This window comes from Pholcus phalangioides, unplaced genomic scaffold (assembly GCF_987345545.1).
Source record: "Pholcus phalangioides strain wild (caught in Gottingen) unplaced genomic scaffold, Ppha-v1.0 ptg000028l_1, whole genome shotgun sequence".
In the NCBI taxonomy this organism is placed as follows: Eukaryota; Metazoa; Arthropoda; class Arachnida; order Araneae; family Pholcidae; genus Pholcus; species Pholcus phalangioides.
The window spans coordinates 1,431,675-1,455,616 of record NW_028301618.1 but is presented as its reverse complement, the minus strand read 5'-3'; the positions used below and the strand labels follow the sequence as shown (position 1 = coordinate 1,455,616).

Sequence of the window (23,942 nt, the reverse complement as noted above, 5' to 3'; positions counted from 1 at the left end):
CTCACTTGCTCACTTTGTCAACGAATTGTTTGCCGGTGGATTTTCTCAGCAGTAATTTGTCATGTTGGTAAATTGCGTCGGGTGGAATTTTCCGGTGTTGAATTGCTGGAGATGACTTTTCCGCTCACGATCAAAGAGACAGGTACCCCCACCCCCCGTCACATCCCGGAGTGGGCCCTCGGGCCGGGAATTGTTTTAGAGTTCCCCCCCCCCCCACCAGAATTTCACGTGGGTCTATTTCCACAGCATTTTGATTTTGACGAAAATTCATAGAGAGAGAAAAAAAACCAAGGTAAATGGGGGCCCACGGGGCAAGAGCTCCTCTCAGACTCCCCGCCTTCCCCCCCCCCAGGTGGGGGGAGGCAGAGATTTTTCTGAGTGAATTGCAAATATTACCGAGCCCAGGTACAAAGAAAGATATCAGGGGCCAATGTTGGCCCGTTTCACGATTTGGGGGGATGGGGGGGGGGCAAAGTCATTTTCTAGTGCCCCCCCCCCGCACCCCTGACCTGGCTAAAAGTACAGTGTACCAATTAGAATCATAGTACTGTACGAGATGTGATTATCATGGAGTCTTCTTGCGCCTGAGCAGTGCCGTCTTAACGCATGGGCCCGCCCGGGCACGGCCCGGGGGTCTCAGGAGAAGAGGGGCCTCACAAAAATGATAATTAGTTCAAATTTTGGAGAAGTAGGGCCTCAGAAAAATCAATTGGCCCGGGGGCCCATGATGCTCTTAAGACGGCCCTGTGCCTGAGGCATCGATTAGAGCCCAAAAGAAAGCTTTGATATTTTTCTAGAAATCTCCTCAACCTATGGTCCGCGGGCCAAATATGGCCCTCAGAATCATTCGATGAGGCCCATGATCTCAAACCTAATTATGTAAGTATGACCCCGCAGAACATTTCAAGATGACTTGGGTGACCCGCAGCACATTTCCTGAGCACATGAGCGATCAATGCAGTTTCACATCAGTTGAGCCTCACACGGCACAGTGCTATAGCAGCATCATGGGCCCAAAGTCCAAATGATACTCAAGGGGGGCCCACCAGTGTCCCCATCCCCCTACTTACCAATTTCATTCTTACTCACGAAAATGATTGTATTAGATCATATATATATTGCCATGAGAGATTCCCCCCCCCCCCTCAGGCCATGGCCAGGTGGGCCCCATGTGTTAAGTCAGGGGTTCCTGACCATTTTTTAGCCGCGACATAAATAAACAACAGCATCAGCTTCATGACCCATGGAACTGTTTGTTTCTTGAGACATTAGAGAAACCAGTGGCGCATTAAGTGCATTTATAACAGGACTGTAAGCGGATTTGTACGACCCATTTAGAAGTTTCCGCCCCCGCGAGGGCACTGAAACATAGCTCGGTAAACCCTGTCTGTAACTGTATTTGTACGAGCCTTCTCGGAAGTTCGGCGAATCAAGCTTGGGTTGTGACCCATAGCTCAAGAAACTGTGGCAGTAAATGCATTTGTACGAGCAATCTTGGAAGCCCTGCGAATCCAGTTTGGGTACTGACTCTAGAATCCCCTACGAATCAAGTTTCGTCGGGAAAAATAGCTCAAGAGCCCCTGGCTGTTAGTGGATTTGAACGACCCCTCTCGGAAACCCCAGCGAATCAAGGTTTGGATTGTGACTCATAGCTCAAGAAACTGTGGCAGTAAATGCATTTATACGTACAACCGATCTCGGACGGAGGCCCTGCGAACCAAGCTTGGATTGTGACCCATAGCTCAAGAATCCCTAGCTGTAAGAGGATTTGTACGACACATTTTCGAAGTCCTGTGAATCAAGCTTGGATTGCGACCCACAGCCCAATGAAAATATTTCAAGAGCCCCTGTCAATGGATTTGAACGACTCATCTCCGAATTCCTGCGAATCAAAATGGGGTTGCGAACCACAGCTGTTGTGTGCTCAAGAATCCCTAGTTATAACGTCTCGGACGCCCCTACGAATCAAGTTTCGTCGTGGGGGGAAATAGCTTAAGAGCATCGGGCTGTTAGAGGATTTGAACGACCCATCTCCGAAATCCTGCGAATCAAACTTGGGATGCAACCCACAATTTAAGAATCCCCAGCTGTGAGAGGTTTTGCACGACCCGTCTCGGCCACCCCTGCGAATCAAGTTTCAGGAAAATAGCTCAAGAGTCCCTTTCTGTTAATGGATTTTAACGATCCATCTCGGAAACCCCCTGCGAATCAAGCTTGGATTGTGACCCACAGCTCAAGAATCCCTAGCTGTAATAGGATTTGTACGACCCATTTCGGACGACCCTGCGAATCAAGTTTCGTCGGGGGGAAATAGCTCAAAAGCCCCTGTTTGTTAGAGGATCTGAACGACCCATCTCGTAAGCCCTGCGAATCGAGCTCCGATTGCGACTCACAGCTTAGACAATCCCTAGCTGTAATAGGATTTGGAAACTTGATTCGCAAAGGGGTGTCCTAGAGAGGTCGTACAAATCCTATTACAGCTAAGGATCGTAGAGCTGTGGGTCGCGACCCGAGCTTGATTCACAGGGCTTACGAGATGGGTCGTTCAAATCCTCTAACAGCCAAGGGTCTTGAGCTATTTTTCCCGACGAAACTCGATTCGCAAGGGTGTCCTAGAGAGGTCGTACAAATCCTATTACAGCTAAGGATCGTAGAGCTGTGGGTCGCGACCCGAGCTTGATTCACAGGGCTTACGAGATGGGTCGTTCAAATCCTCTAACAGCCAAGGGTCTCGAGCTATTTTTCCCGACGAAACTCGATTCGCAAGGGTGTCCTAGAGAGGTCGTACAAATCCTATTACAGCTAAGGATCGTAGAGCTGTGGGTCGCGACCCGAGCTTGATTCACAGGGCTTACGAGATGGGTCGTTCAAATCCTCTAACAGCCAAGGGTCTTGAGCTATTTTTCCCGACGAAACTTGATTCGCGGGGGTGTCCTAGAGAGATCGTACAAATCCTACTACAGCTAGGGATTGTCTCAGCTGTGGGCCGCAATCCGAGCTCGACTCACTTGAGTCCCTGGCTGTTGATGGTATTTGAACGACCCATCTCTCTCGGGAGCCCTGCGACCCCATACGTTATTAAGAACCCCATCGTTAAGACGACAGGGGTAAACTAAAGGTGGCGCACATATCGAGAGCAAGCAGAGTACGCGTCGAGACGACGTCATCTCTTCCAGGTTAAAAAACAACAACAAAAACAAATATGCCCCATGACGACGATGACGCGGGCCGCGCATTGGGTAAGCGAAGAGAAAGGGGGGCCCCGGGTTGACATAGCGAGGATTCTTCCGATAAGATAACAGAGAGAGAGAGAGAGGCAACCACACATCTCGGTGAGGACTTTGCCAAAAAAAATGGGAGAACAAAGGGCTCTCGGAGATGACACCTCAGATAATTGCGTGGCAGATAAAAAATGGCAGTAAAAAGAGAGAACAATATTTCATCCAAAACAAAAATACAGTGTCAAAATACAATGTCAGGTCTTTTTCCCCTCCCCCGCCTTTGACTTTCGCCATCTTTCATCATCATCACCACCACCATTACCAACATCCACCTGTTGCCATTCCGCGTCCGCACCGTGAGTTGGGGTTGACCGAAGAAGTGTCTAGTCGCCGACCAGGTGCCATGTTGAAGTTACGCAACAGGTAAGAAAAGAGATTCCTCGTGTGTTATTTGGATTTTTGGCCGGCAGTGTACGTCCGTGATCCTCTCGAGTGATTCGCTCGAGGAAAGCCGTAGATGGGTTTGTTTTTTTTACTTCCAATTAGAGCTTACCGAACGCCATTTTGGTTCGAACTTCAAACCAAGGGTGTTCGACGTTTAGGGGGGAGACAGTGTGCGGGGCCACTCAGTCGAGCGATCTGGATCTGTGGCGCGAGTCATCTGAGTGATTTGTAAACAGGACGCGGGCTGCTTCAGTGATATATAGTCGTGCCGCCGGCCAGTCAAGTTATCCCTAAATATGTCACGGGTCAATTGAGTGATCTGTAAATTGTTAATATGCCGCGTTTCATTTGAGTAATCTTTAAGTGTGCCGTGGGCCTCTTGAGTGTGTTCTGGAATCATGCCGCAGGTCACTAAAGTGATATGTAAATATGCCAGGGTCACTTAAGTGATCTCTGAATGCGCCGTGGATCGGTTAAGTGATCTGGAACTATGATGCGGATCGTTTAAGTGATCTGGAACTATGATGCGCATCGTTTAAGTGATCTGGAACTATGATGCGGATCGTTTAAGTGATCTAAAATCATGCCGCAAGTCACTCAAGTTATCTGTAAATATGCCAGGGGGGGTCACTTAAGTGATCTCTGAATACGCCGCGGATCGGTTAAGTGATCTGGAACTATGAAGCGGACCGTTTAAGTGATCTGGAACTATGAAGCGGACCGTTTAAGTGATCTGGAACTATGAAGCGGACCGTTTAAGTGATCTGGAACTGTGATGCGGACCGTTTAAGTGATCTAAAATCATGCCGCAAGTCACTCAAGTTACCTGTAAGGGGGTCACTCAAGTGATCTATGAAAATCCCCGAAAAGAAGCAGATCAAATTCTATGGAGAACTATTCTCTCGATTACGACGATTTTGTGATTTATAACCTGTGACTTATTCACCTCAATCACCATTTTTCGATCATAAATGTTATACTTGTTTACTGGCGATGTGCGTAATGGCACCTGACCATGCATATATTATATTTTTCAAGCTCAATAAATGGGTAGGTTCCCCGGAGGCACCCAAGTACCCAGGGGCAATGTGCTTATATCACCGAGCGTGACAGAGCCTGGGTGTCTTTCGACTCTCACTATCACTTTAGTGATCTGGAACTGTAGCGCGTGTCACTTAAGTGATCGTTAACTATGCCGCGTGCACTTAGGTGATCTTTACTTACAAGTGACCAGAGCGGCATGTTAAACGTGGAACCGTGAAGCAGGCCCCTTATATGAGCTTTAAATATGCCGCGGGTAGCTCAAAGGTGCTGTGGAACTCTACCGCAGTGATCTGTGAATATGCCGCGAGCCCCTTAAATGATCTGGGAATGTACCGTGGGACACTTGAGTGGTCTGGAACTGTGCTGTGGGTGACATAAGTGTTCCGAGAATGTGCCTCGTACCACTTGCATGATCTGTAAATGTGAAGTGGGGGGGGGCAACTTAAATTATCTGGAAATATGCCGGGTTACTCAAGTTATGTGTAACTGCATCACGGGTCACTTAAGTGATCTGGAAATGTGCCGCTAAATTCATATTTGCGAAATTGGTTTCGAAGTCGCCGGACACATCAGATGACTCCGGACGCCACATTTAGCCCGCGAGACATCGTTTGAGCGCGTGCGCTTTAAACGAAGGGTGCTCAATCTATAGTAGCCTGCGGGTCACTTCTTCGATTTGGAAACGAGTCGCGGGCCACATAAGTGATCTGTGAATACGCGACGGGTCACTTGAATGATCTGGGAATGAGTAGCGGGTCTCTTAAATGATCCAAAAATGTGCCACTGACAGTTTAAGGGGGATTTGGGAATGTGTCGCGAGCCCCTTGAACGAACTGGAAGTGTGCCGGGGATCGCTTGAGTGATCTAGAAATGTGTCTTGGGTCTGTAAAATGACCTGCCGGCCACGGACGGTTTAAGCAAGGGGAAATGTGGCCTGCGCCACTCTTAATTGATTAGCCGCTAGGCCACGGGTTCCTAACTGGTTCTCCGCAGAACTTGAACTGTAGTTTGGATGGCATCCACTGCACATGAAACGGATACTTTACTTTAAATGCAGTCGAATCCCATTATAACGAACTCCAAGAGACCGAAAAAATCACTTCGTTATAACGAAATTTCGTTACAAAGGAACTCCTGGGTTTTGCATTGATCCTATATAAATTTATTTGGGGGATTAGAAAAGTGTTCGTTAAAACGAGATTTTCGCTATAACGGTATTCGTTGAAACGGGATTCGACTGCATAAGCGTTAGGTGGCCGTTCCAATGCGCCAAGTATTCGAATTATACAGGGTGTCCATAATTAAAAGACCCTATTTTGAAGTAGCCTAGAGACGAGAAACTAGTCATCACGATGATTGGATTGTCACGACTTACCAGACCTTTCAAAGGCCCCCCCAAAGCCAAAAAATCGCATGGATTAGGGTTAGGCCATAGATTAGGGACGTGCCGGCTGATGCCACGTTCTGTGTAAAATGTGTTTCAAGACCATTCTTAACACACACTGCAATGTATGGGGGAAAATTATTTAAACTTATTTCACTGTTAATTGATTTCGCGAATTTCAAAGGCCTTACACGAAAGGTAGGCCTAAGACGAAAGTGTCAAAACTAATTTAGTCTTTATAGAGTTATCAAGTCTTCAAGTTTACAGTCTTTTTTTTTCAGTCGAATCCCGTTTTAACGAATGCCGTTAGAGCGAAAATCTCGTTTTAGCGAACACTTTTCTAATCCCCCAGATTAGTTTACGTAGGCACAATGCAAAAAAAAACCCCGGATTTCCTTTATAACGAAATTCCGTTATAACGAAGTGATTTCTCCGGTCTCTTGGGAGTTCGTTATAACGGAATTCGACTGTAGTTGGCTTAGGCTGGCCATATTTGCTCGAGAAAAAAAAATGCATGAAATATTATTTTGATACGCATCGTAAAACTACTGCCGCCATCTATCAAACAAAAAACGCAACTATTGTGTTTTTTTGGACCTGACCTGTTTTTGATTAATGCGCGGCATGGAAAAATGTGTACTTAAAATACAAAATGTGCACTTAATTATACCAAAATGTGCATTAAACACCCCAGAATATGCACTAGAAATCTTTAATATACAGGGTGATTATAAAAAAAACTATCCCGAGATATGGGCCCCTAACTATCACACCATTCACAGAAACTGAATGAAATTTTGGCATAAGGTATTTTGAGGTATGCGCTCAAGAATGATATGGAAAACAACAGCGTCACTCTAACAGTTACGGTTACAGTGAGGAAATTTTGAAAATATCAAATGGCAACACCAAGTTTTTTGTATTGGAATGCGATCTCCATACTGAAAAACACTAAATAGCGTTGGAATGGCACCTGTAGCACGAAAATCCCCGGAGCTAGGCAAGGAAAAAGGACTTTGCCGTGCACCAGAGCATTAATGTTCGTTTCATTCGTCACACCGTTTCTTCGGCTGAGATCCCACAAGGCCTGATTAGTCCTCCACTAGGTCATGTGGGAAACACATTAAAATGCTTTATTTTATGCTGCTTCTCTGTCCTTATTGGTTGTCCTCACTTTTAGCCTATCTACCGCCGGTGATTTTCATGCTACAGTTGCCGTTCCAACGCTATTTAGGGTTTTTCACAATGGAGATCACATTCCAATACAAAAAACTTGGTGTTGCCATTTGATATTTTCGAAATTTTCTCACTGTAACCGTAACTGTTAGAGTGACACTGTTGTTTTCCATACCATTCTTGAGCGCATACATCAAAATACCTTATGCCAGAATTTCATTCAGTTTCTGTGAATGGTATGATAGTTAGGGGCCCATATGTCGGGATAGTTTATTTATAATCACCCTGTATATACCGCATATGCAAATAACTCCTACACATTTGTTATTAAAGCATTTTTTAATTTTTATTTCACTGTAGCTGCTCAATAACGAAAATACCAGTAACAAAAGAATTACGACACTATTTCTAAAAAAGTTTAACACTAGAAATAGCCTTACAATTAGGGTGACCATACGTCCCGTATTTCCCGGGACTGTCCCGGTTTTTTTCCTTTTTCTAGCCGTCCCGGTTTCTCCCGTTTTTTACATGACGCCTACTTGGAGTTTTATTCTTTATTGAAGTCAAAGATTGAAGAAATTTTTGAACTCATAAATTATATTATGATAATTACAACTACAAATAACAACATTATTCTCCCATATTTGGTTTGGTGAACGTTTTATTTTGTGGAATCCACAGCAATTAGCAGTAATGCTTCGTTTCCCGCCATTGCGATTTTTCCGTAATTTCAGCAATATTTGGCAACATTGTTCACTTTTGGCGTTGTTCTTGGCGATAATTGGCAATGTCCCGTATTTGGAATCCGAATGTCCCGTATTTCTTTCGAGAAAATATGGTCAGCCTACTTACAATAAAACAGTATTTGTAAAATCTTATATATAAATGTGAAAGTATGTATGTATGTATGTATGTATGTATGTATGCTCTTTATACAAATCTACAGTTTTAGACCGATCGTCGCCAGATTTTGCACATATACCAAACAGGACCGGGATTGAGCCGTAGGCTACTTTAAAAGTTCGTCAGAGCTGGGCAAATGCCCGAAATGGGCGAAAAACTGTCGGGCAACAATGGTTTTGGGGGCCTCAACAATCACTTTCGGAACGTTTACTTTGGTTACCGTGGTTCCCAACAATGCGTTTCAGACGTGTATATGTCTTTACAATGGTTTGTCACATCTTTAACGCTGCCATCATTACAGTTTATTCCTTTATAATGGTTTGGCTCTTTTCCAATACTCCCAGTAATTAAAAAAAAACCCGGGAAGCGCCAGATATTTTTGCTTGCATGTATACAGGGTGTCCTGTAAGTGCTAATGTGACCTTTATCTCATCAACCACCCATCGTTGAGGTATAGTTTCAATTTAAAAAGTTCTTAAAAGGAGTTTGAATAATATTCGCTGCAGAAGCTGGACATATGACGTCACTAACAACAGTGAACAACAACTACGACGATAAAACAAGGAATAAAAATGTTCAACGCCAGCTGATGAACTCAATGCTTGCCTCAAATCATCAGCACTCTACTTCACCAAACACCAACTCTGGCCGTATCGCTACATTGCAATTTACTGCCATTAGTGAGATGGGTTTGAAGTGAAGGTGCTGTCTATCGGTGGTCGCCTCGAGTTTGTTAGGACATCAACACTCTGGCATGAAGCTAAAAAATTATCATTATCCACCAACATGCGAGCTCAACTGCAAAATGACTCAGCACTGCTATCATTTTCACATCAGTTGATCAAACTTGGCAATGGAAGAATTCCCGTAGACCCAAGCACTAGACTGATAACGTTCCCAACTGGATTTTGCCAGTTATTATATATATAAACTCAGTTCAAGAACTTGCAGACCACGTTTTCCCAAACATTCAACAAAATCACCGAAACCATGAGTGGCTTTGTGAGAGTGCGATTCTGGCACCGAAAAATGGCAGTGTGAACAAGATCAACGGAAAAATCCTAAAAATTATTTCGGGAGACTCCACATCTTACAAATCGGTTGACACTGTCACAGACACAGCGCAGACAGTTCTGTATCCTGCAGAATGTCTGAACTCTTTGGATATTCCGGGTGTGCCACCACACAACTTGACCCTCAAAGTCGGAGCACCTATAATGATTTTGAGAAATTTGGAAACACCAATGCTCTGCAATAGCAACAGACTCTGCGTGAAGAAATTGCACAATTACATCATCGAAGCAACGATTCTAACTGGATGTGCCAAAAGAAGACGTCTTCATTCCACGTACCCCAATTATCACTGGAGAAATGTCATTCACTTTCAAGCGATTACAGTTCCCGATTCGTTTAGCTTTTGCCATGACAATCAACAAAGCGCAAGGCCAGTCGTTAGGCCAGTGGCAGGTATCAACTTACTTGAGCCCTGTTTTTCACACGGACACCTTTTCGTCGCCTGTTCGCGTGTTGGTAATAGCAAAAATTTGTACATCTACACACCAGATGGAAAAAGAAAAAGTATTGTGTATCCACAAGCGATTGCCTGAAGATTTTAATTAAAATATTTAAAAATAAAAGTAATTTTTTCTTACTTGATGCAGAAATTTTTTTGATTAAGAAGTAATTAATAAGCTATACATTTTTTACGGGGCGGGCAACGTCGCCGGGTATCAGCTAGTACTTTATAAAAATGATCAATTCACCAAATTTCATTTCAAATGCGGTGGAAAAAACCGATGTTATGAAAATATTATGAACATTTATTTGAAAATTATAAAAATAAAATGGAGTGGCTTAAATATACTGTATATAAGCCGTCAAAAATATGCATTTATCCTGAAAACTCTTTGATTTTATGCATTTATATGCATTAATGCTAAAAAAGGCTATATATATATATATAATCCGGGCTCTAATGATAACCATCGAGCTTATTATTACTGGAGGGGACGTCCAGCCGCCACGACGGCAGCGACATCAAATGCAAGGAAATCACGTGACTCGGTGAAAACAAAGTTCGTTCCCGCCTGGCAATTTGCCCATAGAAATGTACAGTTGGGTCTCAAAATATTGCGTTTTAAAGATTTAAAAAAAGGATGGAGAACTCACCTAGAGATAAAAAGGGATTAAATTATTTATTTCATTAATACTGGAATCATTTCTTTCATTAATACTGGAATCGTTTCTTTCATTAATGATGGAATAATTTCCTTCATTAATTCTGGAGTTATTTCCTGTATTAATTATTATTTCTTTCATTACTTTTGGAATAATTGCTGCTTTCATCAATTCTGGATTTGTTTCTTTCATTAATGCTGAAATTATTTCTTTCATTGACTCTGAAATTGTATCTCATTAATTCTGGATTCATCTTTCATTAATTTTGGAATTATCATTTTTTCATCAATGCTGAAATTATTTCTCTCTTTCATTAATTCTAGAAATTTTTTTTCATTAATTTTAGAATTATCACTTTCATCAGTCTGAAATTATCTTTCATTAATGCTGGAATTATCACTTTCATCAATCTTAAATTATCTTTCATTAGTGCTGGAATTACCGCTTTCATTAATTTTGGAATTATCTCCCTCCTTAATTCTGGAATTATCGCTTTCATTAATTTTGGAATTATCTCTTTCTTTAATTCCGGAGTTATCGCTTTCAATTATTTTTGAATTATTACTTCATTCATGCTGAAATTACCTTTTCCATTGATTTCAGAATTATTTCTTCCATTGATTTCAGAATTATTTCTTCCATTAATTCAGGAATTATTTCTTCCATTAATTCAGGAATTATTTCTTCCATTTTTTCTTTTATTAACTTTGGAATTATCACTTTCCTTCATTCTGGAATTATCTTTCATTAATTTTATTATTATCTTTCATTAATGCTGAAATTATGTCTTTCATTAATTTTGGAATTATCACTTTTTCTATCAATGCTGAAATTATCTCTTACATTAGTTCTAGAATATTTTCTTTCATTAATTTTGGAATTATCACTTTCATAAATGTTGAAATTATTTCTTTCATTAATTCTGGAATAATCTCTTTCAATTATTTTGGAATTATCACTTCCATTAATTCTGTAATTTTTTTTTTAACTTCAAGTTATTGATCTGCGCGTTTCTGCTTCAAAAAATGCTTGGTCAAAGCTGCGGAATTTCTTCAATGTAATTTCTATGAGCCCACACACATAATTAATTTCAAAACATCCTGAACTGTATGGATTGACGCAATTGGATAATATAAGACAATACGGAGACATTAATTCTCATTTTCGTGCTTGAGAAGATACAAATAAAAAGCTGGAATTAATGTTATTGCATGGATATCCTTCCTCAAAGGTGGGTCTGGCTCATTATTGAAAACCCTACCAAATTTCCGCATTTCTATGCTAAAATCGGCATTTTTAACATTGATCTCTATGGGGGGGGGGGGGGGGATCGTGTTTGTTTGCACCGAGTCACGTGATCTCCCGACGGAGATGTTGGGGGGAGACCGCTGACGTCATACTCCCTCCAGCAATATAAGCTCGATGATGATAACTGATAACTAAAATGGAAGTCTGAGGACAGTACAAAATTATCGGAAATTACGTTGACTTGTCTGCCAGCGTGGAAGGGGCACCTAAACATACCAATACACATTTTTGGACGGATTTCGTGGGTAAAAAAAAATATTGGCGCCTATATTATTTTGTTGGCACCTAAATTTTTTTTTTGGATTTGTCAAGCCCTGCTCATGTATATGTATACACTCGTGTATTTAAGAGCGTATGTATAAGATTAATAGGCCCACATATACTGTACGCAGGCTCAGGGGCGTGAGCAGAACCAAACTTTGCCGGAGAGACCGTGGGGTATCTCTGCCAGAGAAATTTTGAATCGCTCACCTTTAAAAAGAATTTAAAGCAAACCGAAATAGAAAGAAAATGCATATAAATACTATGTGCGACTTTTACGTCGATATTTTAGTTCATTCAAAAAAATATATACAGTCAAACCTCGTTAATGAGCCACTCTTGGGAGAGCAAAAATATGACTTATTAAGCGGAGTGACTCGTTAAACGGAGTAAGCCATAGCTGTGCCAATTCATGCCTGAGGACAATTGGGACTTTCAAAAAAATGACCCGGTAAGCGGAGTGACGTGTTAACCGGGTGACGCACTAACGAGGTTTGACTGTATACTTCACATTTTTGATGCATCTCGAGGCAGACACCCATAGATTCGCCATATTTTACTGAGGCGGAAATCTTTTTCCACAAAAAGTAGGTGGAATTACCCGTCATCGCTGAAATCAAATATAGATTGGGGATAAAAAAAACGGGACATACTACTAGTTTAAAAAAAAGGGACGCGTGGTCAATAGGAAATATATGTTGTTATGAACCCATACTGAGAAATGTCTCACAAACTTTGAGCAACACCAGTCATTTTTGACTAACGGCGTCCCAGTGTACGCGTGTCATGTTCAAACATTTCTCTTATACAGGGTGATTCTGAAAAGATGGGGGTGGGGGGGACTTTAAGAGGTGATATAGTACACACCAATACAAACAATTGTCATCAAAGAATGCATGGTCTAACATGGAACGCAAACGTTCGAACGGCATTCCTGTTGGAATTTATCGGGAGAAAAAGAACACCGTGCGTGCAAATGCAACCTGGGGAAGAAGAAGAAGAAACCGCATGCAAATCTGCGCCACAGGGAATAAAACCAACACCTCCTAGAGATAGAAGACCTCCGCACTCTGCTTGTGACGTCAAGTAAGTAGTCTATTTTCCCTCAGAATATTCAGGGAAAAAGAAATTCCCTGCTCGTGCCAATGACGTCGTTGTGAGGAAAAGAAATGATCGGGCTCAGAATTGGCGATTTCTATGCCCCACATCCAATCACTATGCGGTATTTGGAGCCAATCAGGAAGATTCTACGCCAAAATAAGAAGGAACGAAATAGGATGCTGTGTTTCAAAATGTAGCAAACTTGCTAGGTAGTCCGAATGACGTTTATGGCAAACAGTGCAGAGGCCTTCTATCTCTAGAAGGTGTTGATAAAACGCGCGGACGCCAGCCCTGCGAAGATGGCACCCGAGTGGCGCAGGGGTACGACGCTCGTCTTCCACTGAGACGGATACCATCCAGGTTCATGGATTTGAATCCGGGCGTAGAACGTTAGAAGGAAGTTCTTTACCTACCGAGGCTGGGGCGACCATCGATGGATGGAGCCTTCATTTCCCATCAAACTCCACTGGTTGGAAATTGCCGTATGGCGATATATGACCGGATTTGGTGTTTGGTAAAGTAGCCCTGTGAAGTTATTCCAACGTGCAACCGTTGTAACGTACGGGGTAATGGCGCACGTTAGTAATACTGAAAAAGTAGACATGCATCTCATTTACGGAGCTGCAAACGGAAGTACCACAGAGGCAGCACGAATATACGGTGAGCGTCTCTCCCCCCCCCCCCCCCCCGCAGGCAGTCGCCCAATTCGAAAACATTTGTGCGCTTGCATCGGCAGCTGTGCGAAATAGGGCTACTACTGCTTCTAAACCAGACATGGACCTCGTCCATATTCCTCTGCGGAACCTCTAACGAATTAGTACATGTTGGAATGTGCATCTACGTGGTAGTGAAACCTCCGACAGACCAGACACGACCCAGGCTCTGTCCCTCCCGGGATATGAGCCTTTTACCCGTCTGAGATCTCGATATCGCCCAGATGTAGTGAAACCTGACGTGAAGTTTGTTTCTGTGTAATGCTTGCTATGCGTAGTGCTGCCATCTGCCACCAGTTTTTTTAACTATGAGGGAAGTGTAATGATTGAATGGTTATCGTTGTAGGCCTGTTGCTCTCTGCGGCGAGACTTTTTAATGGGGGGGATCGGAACAGGTCTGGCTAACTTCACAGGGCTTATCATTTGATCATTTTTGTCGCACCACGGTCATTGTCTGCACACGAAGGCTAATTAGACCGGGACAAACACTTCACAGGGCTGGCGTCCGCGCCTTTTATTCACTGTGACGCCCATTTGCGTGCGGTTTCTTCTACTTCTTCCCCGGGTTGCATTTGCATGCACGGTGTTCTTTTTCTCCCGATAAATTCCAACAGTAATGCCGTTTTAACGTTTGCGGAGCGGCCGTTTCCAAACGCGCAAGCGCGTTTGCGTTTCATGTTAGACCATGCATTTTTTGATGACGATTTTTTGTATTGGTGTGTACTATTAAAGTTTTTCCCATCTTTTCTGAATCACCCTGTATAACAATCAGACGCATGTCTTCGCTCATTCGCACAAAGCTGTGGGCTTATTTTTGGAACACTCTTATAACATAAAATAATCGAAATACCTATTTATCCCTTATCATGCAGACATGACATGACCGCCCAGAGAGACCCCTTATCATGCAGGTACTACCAGCCGGTAACTTAGATTACAGCTCCCGGTGTGAATTCTTACGACGTTCACGCAACTGGAATTTTTTTGCAAGTTGTACTGCATATCTGGCAACCGCATTATGGAAGAAAAATGAAATCAATATTTCCTGCGCATGCGCGATCGAAAATCATTTACCAAAAATGTTCGGATCTTATCGAATATAACAAATTGTCACATTCTAAATTCCTACACGATGCATCGCCAATTCTTCCGCAAATTTCATAATATAGTTGACGCTCGTTATAACGGCAATTCCATTATAACGACCGTTAAATATGCAATCTATCACGCCTCGACCCGGGAACACCCCCCCCCCCCCCCACGGCCTAGTTTTTGTTTATTTTCCCAAAGAAATAACCAAAACCCGTCGTTGAATGAGAAACGGCATGAGACATAGATGGTTTAAAGCAGGAATCTTCAACGCGGGGCCGTCACTGGGCTCAGGCAACCGAGGCACTACCCCAGGACCGACCCAACACCACCACCAAAAATATGGCCCCCGCTCTGTCCCTTGCGGGATATAAGCAGTTCACCTTGCGGTTGGGCCATGCTGGAAAAACTCTCCCAGTATCCGGGGGCCCAGCGGGTATCCCCGACTCGCAAGCCACAGGATCCACCCCCACCGGGGCCCCCACGCCACTCCACCGCTGCCTCTTCTGGCTGGAAGTCAGATATCTGAAACGAGAGCATAAAAAGCATGCATACGTACAAAAATCAGCGATAATACAAATAGAATTAAATTAATTAATTTCGGAATTATTGAAATTATTACTTCATAATCACGGAATTTCGTAAAATTATTTCCGTATCGTAATCGAAATTAATTATTACTATCATTTCGTTATTGATAAAACTTAGAGATTAACTAGTTATCATTAACTGAATTTATATACAGTCGAATCCCGTTTTAACGAATACCGTTATAGCGAAAATCTCGTTTTAACGAACACTTTTCTAATCCTTCAGATAAATTTATATAGGATCAATGCAAAAACCAGGAGTTCCTTTATAACGAAATTTCGTTATAACGAAGCGATTTCTCCGGTCTATTGGAGTTCGTTATAATGGGATTCGACTGTATTGGTAAAAATTTCTAGCCCGGACCATTTTGATCTACTTCTTAAGAGTTATCTCGAGGTTTATTGAAGATTCAAATATATAGAAGAGTTTTTTATTCTGACGGATTCTAATTCCAGAATTGGTAATATTACAGTCGAATCCCGTTATAACGAACTCCAAGAGACCGTAGAAATCACTTCGACAAAGAAATTCCAGGTTATTTAAAAATGTCCCTACGTAAACTTATCTGGGGGAATTATAAAATTGTTCGTTAAAGCGAGATTTTCGCTACAACGGCATTCGTTAAAACGGGATTCGGCTGTATTTCAAATCTGGGTTTTAATCTATATACCGTATATACTCGTGTATAAGCCGAGTTTTTTTGTGGAAAAATTCGTTCCTCAAGTGGGGGGGGGGGGGGTCGGCTTATACTCGAGTCAGTTTTTGATGAGAAAATTTTGACCCCACAATCAGTAGTCATTTTTGTAGCAGTGTTCGAGAAACCGGCATTATTGGTATGGGATATGTTCAAACCCCACGGAACCGATAATGTCAAAGCCGAGGCAAAGAAATCGAAAACATCATTGGCTTTGATACCAGGTGGGCTAATGTCGACTGGAAAGCCTTATGTGCACATCGACAAGTCTTTCTAAGATTATTTGAGGAATTTGTGGAGATCGAATGTATGAGTTCCGATGATAAAGAAACTACAAAAAAAAGTGGTTGACTTGAAGAAACTTGACATTGGCCTAGTGTGCCAATGGGAACATGAAGCGTGGAATTCTGTTTCCACCGAAATTATCATCCGATCGTTCAAAACGTGTTGCATCAAGCAATGCGATGGACGGAACTGCAGATGATATCCTCTTTGAAAATGACAATGGCGATGACAGCCCAGATGAAGATAAAAACGAAGATTCCTGACCCCCGATGATGATCTGATTCATTACGATGAGCTTGGAGACTCAGAAGAAACGGATTAAAAGGTTTTAATTGTTTTTTCATTGTAAATTTCCGTAAACTATTAATTTTTCAAAAATATAAGAATTTTTTTTCTCTGAAATGTATGGATTTTTTGGGGGTCGGCTTATACACGGGTTTTCAATTTATTGCGGTTTTGGTGGTCCTGAAGTGGGGGGGGGGGAAGGGGGTCGGCTTATACACGAGTATATACGGTATATAAAATTGATTTTCTGTCTGTCTGTCTGTGTGTGTATGTATGTTCTCTATACAAATCTACAATTTTAGATCGATCGTCGCCAAATTTTGCATATATACCAAATGGGACCCGACTTGAACGATAGGCTACTTTGAAAGTTTGTCAGAGCAGGGCAAATGCCCCAAATGGACAAAAAACTGTCCGGCAACAATGGTTTTTGGACCTCAACAATCACTTTCCGAACTTTTACTTTGGTTACCGTGGTTCCCTAGCAATGCGTTTCGGACGTGTGTGTGCCTTTACAACGGTTTGTCACTTCTTTAATTCTGTTAGTATATGCATATGTATAATAGTTTATGCCTTTATAGTGGTTTGATACATTTTCAATCCTGCCAGTAACGAGGCTTTTTGAATAGACGTCATAATCATCATCAGCATCAGTTTGAGGGTCAAGCAAAAGATGATTCCCATAGAAATCAGTGTTAAAATTGCCGATTTTACTGTAGAAATGCTGAAATTTTGTGGAGTTTTCTGTCACATCAGTAATTTTAAAAATTGTATTCAATTCTCGATTTTTGAAATATTGAGTTCGCTTAAAGATATACGAGGCCCAGGAGATCAAATATGAAGTAATTAGTCGGACGTACTTGGAGTTGGATAATATCCATGCAATAACATTGATTTCAACTTTTCATTTATATCTTCTCAAGCATGAAAATTAATGTCTCCGTATTGTCTTTTGATATTCAATTGCTTAAATCCATGTGGGTTAGGATATTTTAAAATTAGTTATGAGCCCGTAAAGTACATGGAAGAAATTCCACAGCTTTAAGCATTTTTGGAAGCAGAAACAGGCAGAGGTGGATAAGTTCAGGGGGGATCGAAATACTTAGCGCCCCTTAAAAAAGGGAAAAAAAAAAATATTCATTTCTACGTTTCTTTAAATCTAGATTTGTTTATTTCATGAGTCGCGCGGGAAGTTGCCATATTGGTTAACTTAGACACGGTTTGCATGTCCGTCAAAGAAAGAGGGAGATATCACGTGATCCAAACAGCCTCATTGAAGAAAACCCGGGCAGCGCCGGGTATTATAGCTAGCAGCATTGCGACAGCCAGCCACCATGCATATACTTTTCTTTTTCAATATAACAGACGTATCATACGTATTTTTCATCGTTAATTTCATGACTTTTTTCATTTATCTGCTCTACTAAAGTCGAATCCCGTTATAACGAACTCCAAGACACCGGAGAAATCACCTCGTTGTAACGAAATTTCGTTATAAAGGAATTTCAGGTTGTTTACATTGTTCCTGTGTAAACTTATTTGAGGGATTGGAAAAATGTTCGTTAAAACGAGATTTTCGCTATAACGGTATTCGTTGAAACGGGATTCGACTGTAATACATTTGTGGGGGAAGAGTCAGAATTGGGAGATCTGGGTGCAATATGGGCAAACAGGAACTCCCGGGATACTGTGATGAATGGTCGGGCCCTGAAATTTAAGAACTTTTTAGAGAGAGATAGATGGTTTTTTTCTCAGCCCAAGACATCAAGGAGACATTTATTTTTCTGGATATTGTGCTGAGGTGAACCTGGAAAGAAAAGTCATCTTGTCTCCACCGGGACTCGAACCCCGGCCCTCTTTCATACCGGGCAGGCATGTGACCATCTACACCACTGGAGACACGACCCTGCCTTCCTTATTTCACGCAAATAAGGAAGGTGCGTTCTGGGCACATTCCTAGAAATGCGGTGAGAAGCGTGTTCTGAGCACATTCCTAGAAATGCGTTGAGAGATGGGCGTTGCACACTCCTAAAAATTAGTTTTAGGCATGCTTGACGTATTCCTAGAAATGCGTTGAGAGGAGTGTTCTGAGCACATTCCTAGAAATGCGTTGAGAGGCGTGTGCTGGGCACATTCCTAAACATTCGTTGAGAGGCGTGTTCTGGGCACATTCCTAAAAATGCGTTGAGAGGCGTGTTCTGGGCACATTCCTAGAAATGCGTTGAGAGGCGTGTTCTGGGCACATTCCTAAAAATGCGTTGAGAGGCGTGTTCTGGGCACATTCCTAGAAATGCGTTGAGAGGCGTGTGCTGGGCACATTCCTAAACATTCGTTGAGAGGCGTGTTCTGGGCACATTCCTAGAAATACGTTGAGAGATGGGCGTTGCACACTCCTAATAATTAGTTTTAGGCATGCTTGACGTATTCCTAGAAATGCGTTGAGAGGCGTGTTCTGAGCACATTCCTAGAAATACGTTGAGAGATGGGCGTTGCACACTCCTAAAAATTAGTTTTAGGCATGCTTGACGTATTCCTAGAAATGCGTTGAGAGGAGTGTTCTGAGCACATTCCTAGAAATGCGTTGACAGGCGTGTGCTGGGCACATTCCTAAACATTCGTTGAGAGGCGTGTGCTGGGCACATTTCTAAACATTCGTTGAGAGGCGTGTTCTGGGCACATTCCTGAAAATGCGTTGAGAGGCGTGTTCTGGGCACATTCCTAGAAATGCGTTGAGAGGCGTGTTCTGGGCACATTCCTAAAAATGCGTTGAGAGGCGTGTTCTGGGCACATTCCTAGAAATGCGTTGAGAGGCGTGTGCTGGGCACATTCCTAAACATTCGTTGAGAGGCGTGTGCTGGGCACATTTCTAAACATTCGTTGAGAGGCGTGTTCTGGGCACATTCCTAAAAATGCGTTGAGAGGCGTGTTCTGGGCACATTCCTAGAAATGCGTTGAGAGGCGTCTTCTGGGCACATTCCTAAAAATGCGTTGAGAGGCGTGTTCTGGGCACATTCCTAGAAATGCGTTGAGAGGCGTGTGCTGGGCACATTCCTAAACATTCGTTGAGAGGCGTGTTCTGGGCGCATTCCTAAAAATGCGTTGAGAGGCGTGTTCTGGGCACATTCCTAGAAATGCGTTGAGAGATGGGCGTTGCACACTCCTAAAAATTAGTTTTAGGCATGCTTGACGTATTCCTAGAAATGCGTTGAGAGATGGGTGTTGCACACTCCTAAAAATTAGTTTTAGGTTAGTTTTAGTTCTTGACGTATTCCTAGACATGCGTTGAGAGGCGTGTTCTGGGCACATTCCTAGAAATGCGTTGAGAGGCGTGTTCTGGGCACATTCCTAAAAATGCGTTGAGAGGCGTGTTCTGGGCACATTCCTAGAAATGCGTTGAGAGGCGTGTGCTAGGCACATTCCTAAACATTCGTTGAGAGGCGTGTTCTGGGCGCATTCCTAAAAATGCGTTGAGAGGCGTGTTCTGGGCACATTCCTAGAAATGCGTTGAGAGATGGGCGTTGCACACTCCTAAAAATTAGTTTTAGGCATGCTTGACGTATTCCTAGAAATGCGTTGAGAGATGGGTGTTGCACACTCCTAAAAATTAGTTTTAGGTTAGTTTTAGTTCTTGACGTATTCCTAGACATGCGTTGAGAGGCGTGTTCTGGGCACATTCCTAGAAATGCGTTGAGAGGCGTGTTCTGGGCACATTCCTAGAAATGCGTTGAGAGGCGTGTGCTGGGTACATTCCTAAACATTCGTTGAGAGGCGTGTTCTGGGCACATTCCTAGAAATGCGTTGAGAGATGGGCGTTGCACACTCCTAAAAATTAGTTTTAGGTTAGTTTTAGTTCTTGACGTATTCCTAGAAATGCGTTGAGAGATGGGTGTTGCACACTCCTAAAAATTAGTTTTAGGTTAGTTTTAGTTCTTGACGTATTCCTAGACATGCGTTGAGAGGCGTGTTCTGGGCACATTCCTAGAAATGCGTTGAGAGGCGTGTTCTGGGCACATTCCTAAAAATGCGTTGAGAGGCGTGTTCTGGGCACATTCCTAGAAATGCGTTGAGAGGCGTGTGCTAGGCACATTCCTAAACATTCGTTGAGAGGCGTGTTCTGGGCGCATTCCTAAAAATGCGTTGAGAGGCGTGTTCTGGGCACATTCCTAGAAATGCGTTGAGAGATGGGCGTTGCACACTCCTAAAAATTAGTTTTAGGCATGCTTGACGTATTCCTAGAAATGCGTTGAGAGATGGGTGTTGCACACTCCTAAAAATTAGTTTTAGGTTAGTTTTAGTTCTTGACGTATTCCTAGACATGCGTTGAGAGGCGTGTTCTGGGCACATTCCTAGAAATGCGTTGAGAGGCGTGTTCTGGGCACATTCCTAAAAATGCGTTGAGAGGCGTGTTCTGGGCACATTCCTAGAAATGCGTTGAGAGGCGTGTGCTAGGCACATTCCTAAACATTCGTTGAGAGGCGTGTTCTGGGCGCATTCCTAAAAATGCGTTGAGAGGCGTGTTCTGGGCACATTCCTAGAAATGCGTTGAGAGATGGGCGTTGCACACTCCTAAAAATTAGTTTTAGGCATGCTTGACGTATTCCTAGAAATGCGTTGAGAGATGGGTGTTGCACACTCCTAAAAATTAGTTTTAGGTTAGTTTTAGTTCTTGACGTATTCCTAGACATGCGTTGAGAGGCGTGTTCTGGGCACATTCCTAGAAATGCGTTGAGAGGCGTGTTCTGGGCACATTCCTAGAAATGCGTTGAGAGGCGTGTGCTGGGTACATTCCTAAACATTCGTTGAGAGGCGTGTTCTGGGCACATTCCTAGAAATGCGTTGAGAGATGGGCGTTGCACACTCCTAAAAATTAGTTTTAGGTTAGTTTTAGTTCTTGACGTATTCCTAGAAATGCGTTGAGAGGCGTGTGCTGGGTGCATTCCTAAACATTCGTTGAGAGGCGTGTTCTGGGCACATTCCTAGAAATGCATTGCGTAATGCTAGAAGTGCGTTAAGAGGCGTGAGCCGCGTATCCCTACAAATAAAAGAGTCGTGAGTTGGGTATAAACTCCCCCTCCCCCCGCCCCCACAAATGCATTGTTAGGAGTGCTTTGCGTACCCCTACAAAAACATAGGAAGTTTGCGCATATCTTTATCTCTGCAGCGGATAATACCTTTTTTTTAATAATGTTACTCGCCTTTTTTTAGCCATAGGTGATCATCTTTCGTATACCTTTGAATCCCCAGGGTTGTTGCAGCTCAATATCCGGAATCGATCAATTCGTCGTTTTTACGTTATCGTCATTTATTCTCGTAGGAAAGTGAAACCGATCCCGAAAGATGCGAGGAAATCGTTGGAAGTTCTCGATAAAGTCCTTAAGAAATACGACGACGACAAAAGTGGCTGCGACAAGATCGGAGATAAGCGACGAGGGATAAGGAGATTGTTTCGCCCGAAGAGCCTCGAAGTTATCAGTGTCGGGAGAAATCGGTGAGTTTTTTTTTGTGTCTTTTAATTCATTCAATTGTACGGATAATAATTGTCACGTGACTTATTCGGAACCGGAAGTGACCGAAGGAGGATTTAAAACGGCGGATTTCCGATCCGTTTATGACAGTGCTTCTTAACGTTTCTCACTCGCGACCCAAAATCCGCAACAAGGTCAGCTTCCGACCCATGAGACTATTTTCCGAAATTAAGTAACACCAGTGAAGCAATAACTGCATATAAGGGACTATAATTGGATTTTCTCATGTGGGATGTCGCTGCGAATCAAGTTTAGGTCGTGACCAATAGCTCGGGAATCTTTAGTTACGTAAGTGGATTTGTATGACCCATCTCGGAAGGTCCTGGGAATCTTGTTTGGGTCGTGACAAATACTTCGAAAATTCCTTGTCTGTAGGTAGATTTGTACGACCCATTTCGGAGACCCCGCGAATCAAGTTTGGGTCATGAAACTCCATAGCTTAAGAATCCCTGTCTCTAAGTGCATTTATATGACTCGACTCTGAATGCCCCATGAATCACAATGGGGTCATGACCAGTAACTGAAGATTTCCTGGCTGTTAGGGGAGTTGTACGATCCACCTATGAAGCCGCTACGAATCAAGCTTGGGTCGTTACCCATAACTCAAGAATCCCTGTGTGTTTATATACGACCCATGTCAGGAACCCCCTGCGAATCAAGTTTGGGTCGTGGCCCATAGCTCAAGAATCCCTGGCTGTTAGAGGAGTTGTACGACCCATCTCGGAAGCCAGTGCAACGCAAGTATGGGCACGACCACCTAGATAACGCCTATGTGTAATTTAGGAGGTCATGGTATTTGTCGCGAAACGTAGGTCAAGAACCCCGGGTTTAGGATTTGACATTGTTGCCAATGACTTCTGCTGAGTTAAGAAAAAAGCCATCATAAGATTCCGATCTGGTCAAATACGTGCATACGAGGTCGTTTGAGAAACATGATGGCTCTCCCCCCCCCCCCCCCCGGACAAAGAGATGTTCTGTGGGCATCCCCAGAAAAGCTCGCAACAGCTACTTCCAATCTACAATCCACACAGCGTATTTAATTTTTTATAAACAAGATCCCCCAATGGATTTGGAACCTCAGGCGGCTTGTTTCGGTGGGCCTCGTACATTAAGACGGCTCTTCGCGGACCCCCTGAGCTGCTCTGTTTCCAGGGTCGTCTCAAGGCCAACGTGGGGCCCCGGGCCAAGTGATTTTTCTGAGGCCCTACCTGACAATTTGTCGAAAATTACAACTGGATCTCATTTTTGCGAGGCCCCCTTCTCTTGAGGGTCCCGGGCTTTGCCCGGGCGAGCCCATGCGTTAAGACGGCACTGTCTGTCTTCTGTCCCAGGCGGAAAGTATTCTTTGTGTAGGCCTCATCAGAGGCGTCGACTTGAAGAAAACATTGAAGGGACTCAAAGTTACCAGTCACCCCCTCCCCGTATATCCGGGACTGAAGCTTATACGCAGGAGGGGAGGGGTGCATTGTATTGTACATTTATTAATTATTGGGGCCTCGGCCTCTTCACAAAATTTATTGACGGAGGGGAGGGGGAGGTGAAATATATAGTCACAGCCCCCCCCCCCTTAGGTTCCGGTGCCTATGGGCGTTATGTATTCAAACGCACGGCTCTGTACTGACTCTTGAGATTCTTTGTTACCACTACTAGGCCGTAAGTACAGTACCATTGTCTTAACCCCCCCCCCCCCACACCTTAAAACAAGGTATGTATGGGTAGGCTTTCTTGGCGGAGCCCAAG

At 43.2% G+C, this 23,942-nt stretch overlaps 1 protein-coding gene across 1 annotated transcript in view; it reads left to right on the top strand.

The window, feature by feature from the left end:
• Positions 1–23,942, top strand: part of LOC149067716 (uncharacterized) — a 113,453-nt gene that overhangs the window by 25,147 nt on the left and 64,364 nt on the right. The window contains exon 4 of the mRNA XM_089252358.1: positions 21,992–22,165. Within this exon, the coding sequence (XP_089108484.1) occupies positions 21,992–22,165 (174 nt within the window). The remainder of the gene's footprint in view (positions 1–21,991; positions 22,166–23,942) is intronic.